Genomic DNA, 4,896 nt, shown 5'->3' with positions numbered 1-4,896 from the left:
CCATCCGTCCATCTTTACTTGTCCTCTTTTCTATTTTAAAATGTTCAATAATACTTGTCCAGTTTTTAAAATTAATGAATAAAATAGGAAAAAGATATGTTTTTCCTCCTAAAGTTGTCACCAAAACTCACTTTAGCCATTAAACTTAGCCTGTAATTATTTACCTCCCTTATGAATATTAAAGTGTATTATTTTGCTCCATTCGTGGCCGCGTGTAAATCCAGCAAAACAAGGCGCATTAAGCACTAAATGAGACCCGAATTAATTTTTTTTGAAAAAAATAATGGTCATCTTTTTTTTCCTTTAAAACTCGACCCTTTATCCCAATTTCAAAATCCTAACTCCTCTTTTCCTTCATCTTCAATCAACTCAAACCTTACTTTGATTTGCTTAAAATATCAAGACCATTATTTTATTATTTTTGTTAATTTGCTCTTATTTTTCCTTCATCTTTTTTTTTCCTTCCTGATATCTCCATTCATTTTTTATTTCTATGAAAAAAGTTAAATTTTTTCTTCTTTTGGTATGTAGATTTTATTGTCATTTTTTGTTCTAAAATTTGTGGATTGAATTATTTTGTAGCATACCATGAGATCAGTTAACTTGTCTAAGCTTTGTTGGGAAGTGAACGATTTTGCTATGAATCAAGAAGTTCGTTGCAATCATAATTTTGTAGTTTATTTGAAGACATCTTGGACTTCAACTAATCCCGACAGAAGCTATTGAGTATGCCCTTATTATGGGGTAAATATCTAAAAATTTTCTCTTTTTTTTTATTCCGGTATATTCAATTGAACACTAATTCTTTGTTTAAATTGTTTAAGGATTCAAGATCTTGTGACTTTTGGTGTTGAAGGAACAAAGAAGACATTGATCTGAGGTTCGAATTTATAATTTCTAAACTAATAGAAAAGTTAGCTGCGTTTAAGAATTTAGTGGAATCTTGTCATTAAATCATGCAACCATCAGTCAATGAAGTTTTTAAGACGGAAGCTTCCGAATAAGTTGATAAGCCTAGAGTGTCCAAACAAGATGATAATTGTGTAGACATTAAATTGAAGAAATTAGAAGAAGTTTATAAGTATCATGGCTAAAGGAAGGACTAGGGAGAATATTTTTCATATTTATTATGTTTTGTTGTTGCATTGTAGTTATAAGCTATTGATTTAGAATGATTGATGTAAAGAAAGACAATAGAGTTACCTTAAGATTTTGGTGTGTGACAGTTTTTACTTTCATTCAATCTTTTGTAATCATCCTTGAAGTATCTATGTAATTCTTTGTTGGGGATCCCTTCTTTGTTTGTGTATTCTATTTGCAAGTTCATAAGAATCTTGTTTGAAGTTTCTTATGTTATTTTTCTACTAGAAAGTACTCATAAATAGACACATAAAATAAATGGCAACGATAAAATTATATATACCCAAATGTGCTGTCTTAGTTGCATGTATTGCTAGAAATATTCACATGACACAACAGCAGTCACAGTTGCATAATAGATCAAAATGTTGCAGTCACAATTGCATAATTAAGAGATCAAAAATTGCGGTCATAATTGCATAATTAAGAGATCAAAAATTGCAGTCATAGCTGCATAATTATTTTTTTTTAAAAAAAAAAGGCATCACAAAGCAGTCACAACCGCATAATTATTTTACAAAAACATATTTATCCAGGCACAACTACATAATTGTTTGAGCTAATCAAATATCAAATATATGACAAAATTTAGTGGAACAAATCGTACTTCTAAGACTAGACAGCTGAAGAACTTGTTTGGCTCAACTAATTCATTTATACAGCTTTGGTACTTGTCTTCATTCTTTTTTATGCTCTTATTTCTTGAAGTCCTTGTTGGGTGACAGCAGGCTTTTCTTTCTATTTCACACCTGATCTTGGTTTATGATGCCCAAGATTTTCAGTTACAAGAGAGGAATTCAAAGGCATTCTAGGCTGGATTAAAGAAAAAATAATTAGTCTTTTGATGATTAACTTGAATATTGAAAAGTGTAAAATCATTCAAGCACTTACATTATGAATTTTAAAATCACTTTATGTATGTAGAACACCCATCCCAACCATTCTTGGTCTTTTAAAACACATCCCTCGACCCCTACTAGTAACACCACCAAGATTAGATACAGGATCAACAAACCCTCTACCCCTTTCACTGAAATCACCAGTATTTGACGTAGTAGCATCACTCCATGTACCCCTTCCAATGACACCGATAGTATTTGCAACAACAGCAGCAGTCCCTCTACCCCTAAAAGTCCCTCTTCACCTTCTAGTGGAACCACCTATATTAACTGCATGAGCAGCAATCCTTTTACCCCTGCAAGTCTCTCTTCCTCTTCCATTGACACCACCAACATTAGATGCAAGAACAACAATCTCTTTACTCTTTTAAGTCCCTCTTTCCCTTCCAATACCACCAATTACATTTATAGCAGCAACAACTACAATAGCCTAATAGTCAAAATAAGAGATATTAAGCAGCTGTAATAGCCTAACAATAAAAATAATATCCAAATTCAATAAAATTTAAGGTGAATTATAAATAAATTTTACCTGTTTTGTAGGCCGATTTGTTCTTCCTCTTTCTTTGCTTGTGCTTGTTTGAGACTGACTTGGAGCTACAGAAGAACCAGCACTTGAACTTGGCCCTTTTCCTCTACCAGTTATTGCTTTTGCACCAAAAGGACAACTCCTCTTATTTTGACCCTTTGCATGACAAGTGTTGCAGGTCATTTCAGTATCTCTTTTGAATAATTTACCTGTCTTATTCTCAGTTTCCTCTTTCTTTCTTGACTTAAGGGGACTGCCTGGCATTTTCCTAATTTTTGGTGGTATAATAGAAAGATTGGTTAACTGTGGCCACATTTACATTTCAGTAACAAGCTGAATTAAAAAGCTATAGGTCTTTTGGTATGCTTCCTTCTTATACCAATGTGAGACATAGGTAATAGGCTCTAATCTTCTAAAATAAAGTGCAGCTATAGCATAACAACAAGATAAGCCTTTTAACATCCAAGATCTACAAGTACATGTTCTATCATTCAGTTGCACTATAAATGTATTGCCTCAACTGTCCTTAGCCTCAAAATCATATTCACCATTTTAAAGGGTACACTTCATTGATTTTGAAGTGTTCTTAACCAATACCTTTAAAGCCATTGGAGAAATGTCACTTATCCAAGTCTTAGAGAACTGGCTCAACTCTGTTATTCTTTTCATTACTTTGACCTTTATTTCCTCAAGCATTGTGATAATAGTATTGTATCTTGCCCCCAGAATTCATGAGTTAAAACTTTCAGCCATGTTATTATCAACATTATCACAACAACTAAAAGTACTGAAATAAACCTTAAACCACCTTTCGATGTTGTACCACAGAAGATCTTCATAAATTTTATTACCTAACATCTCCATATGATCTAGTATTCTTTTCAACTCTTGCTCATATGTTGACTTAGCACATTTCTAGAAGCAATTCCTTTTTTAATGCCTCTCCAATCTTTAGACCAATTAGCCAAAATGTATTTTGCATACATTCTTTGTTCTGCATTTGGAAGTAACTGTAGAATTGCAGTGTCAAGACCCTTCAGCAACATATAAAATAATTAGTTGACATAACAATATAGAAAAAAATAAAGTAGTTAAAAACATAAATGAATAAGATAGAACAAATTACCTACTGCATAGCAATCATGATTGCCAATCCTGTCTCACCACCAAGCTCTAGATCATGCCTCACAAGTGTGATAAATCATGTCCAAGTGAAAGTGTTTTCAACTTCAACCACTGCCTAAACCAATGGTAGCATTTGGTTATTCACATCTTTACAAACAGCTACAAGCAATTGGCCTTTGCAAATATCTTTCAAGAAACAACTATTAAATCTAATAATTTTCTACATCCAACTTTGAATGCTTTCTTCAAAGCATCAAAACATATATAGAAGGATTGAAATCATTGTTTTCCACCTTCAAAAATTTCTTCACCAAGCATCACCACACATGTGCTGCCTGGATTAGACTTTAATAGTTCATCTCTATAATCAAGAATTCTTTTAAATTCCTCTACATGATCGTCCATTATCTGTTGCAACACCCTGTTTCTTGCTTTTCTTGCAACAGTTCTCCCAACATACACGTCCAATTCCTTTTTCACTAGATTTTGCAACTGAAAACTCTAATGTTAGGCTCAGAAATAATTCTATCCCTATACCTCTCTGCTAAATACTTTGAATTGACCAATTTATTTTTTATTGTGGCAATACATATATGCACTGTATTATACTTTTTTACAACAAAATCTCGTGTCCTTGAATCATGGCTGCCAAATAATAACCATGGACAACTATCTTCACATTTTATCCTCACTCTAGTTGGTTCATTTACATACATGTCCAGCTCTACATATTCTTGAACTGCATATCTAGTAACAGCTTCTCTAAATTGCTTAACATTTTCAAAAGCTAGACCAGTTTTTCAAATTATTAACTTACAAGTAGAATAAAAAAACAACTTTGTTTTTAGTTCTTTTTTCCCTCCTTGCATTTAGTACACTTCTTACAGGATGTTGAATCTTATCCTCATCATCAAAATCTACATCAGTATCTATTTCAAAACTAGCATTTTCATCTACATCAAAGGATGGCTCATCACCACCTAATTTATCCTGTAGTTTGTTTTTTTTCTTGGACATATACTTATTATATCCCACATCAACTCCCTTTTTCCTTAAATTAATCCCTTCAGCTCTAGGCTCTCTTTATTTCTTTTTATTTACTTTGGCAGCTCTCTTTTCTGCTCTCAAAGTCCTAACCTCCTCATAAGTATCGCTACCATATTCATCATCATATTCAAGCAAATCACCATAATCAGAATCTTT

General features: G+C 32.6%; 1 protein-coding gene across 1 annotated transcript; it reads right to left on the bottom strand.

The window, feature by feature from the left end:
* Positions 1-1,741: 1,741 nt before the first annotated feature.
* On the bottom strand, positions 1,742-3,727 carry LOC107847205. Its single transcript, XM_047398782.1, has 2 exons — positions 2,572-3,727; positions 1,742-2,469 (listed from the first exon to the last, which is right to left on the bottom strand). Exons 1-2 carry the CDS (start codon positions 2,881-2,883, stop codon positions 2,407-2,409), a joined length of 375 nt encoding a protein of 124 aa, XP_047254738.1. The 5' UTR covers positions 2,884-3,727; the 3' UTR covers positions 1,742-2,406.
* Positions 3,728-4,896: the final 1,169 nt, after the last annotated feature.

The sequence above is a fragment of the Capsicum annuum genome, chromosome 11 (assembly GCF_002878395.1).
Source record: "Capsicum annuum cultivar UCD-10X-F1 chromosome 11, UCD10Xv1.1, whole genome shotgun sequence".
In the NCBI taxonomy this organism is placed as follows: Eukaryota; Viridiplantae; Streptophyta; class Magnoliopsida; order Solanales; family Solanaceae; genus Capsicum; species Capsicum annuum.
Note: the sequence above shows the minus strand (reverse complement) of the source record. Positions and strands in the feature narration are given on the sequence as shown.

Bases quoted from the DNA above. Each gene is read 5' to 3' on its own strand.
- LOC107847205 (XM_047398782.1), bottom strand. From the start codon at position 2,883: ATGTGGCCACAGTTAACCAATCTTTCTATTATACCACCAAAAATTAGG. The intron at 2,470-2,571 runs GTAAAATTTATT...TTTGACTATTAG, and splicing joins CAAATCGGCCTACAAAACAG to GCTATTGTAGTTGTTGCTGC.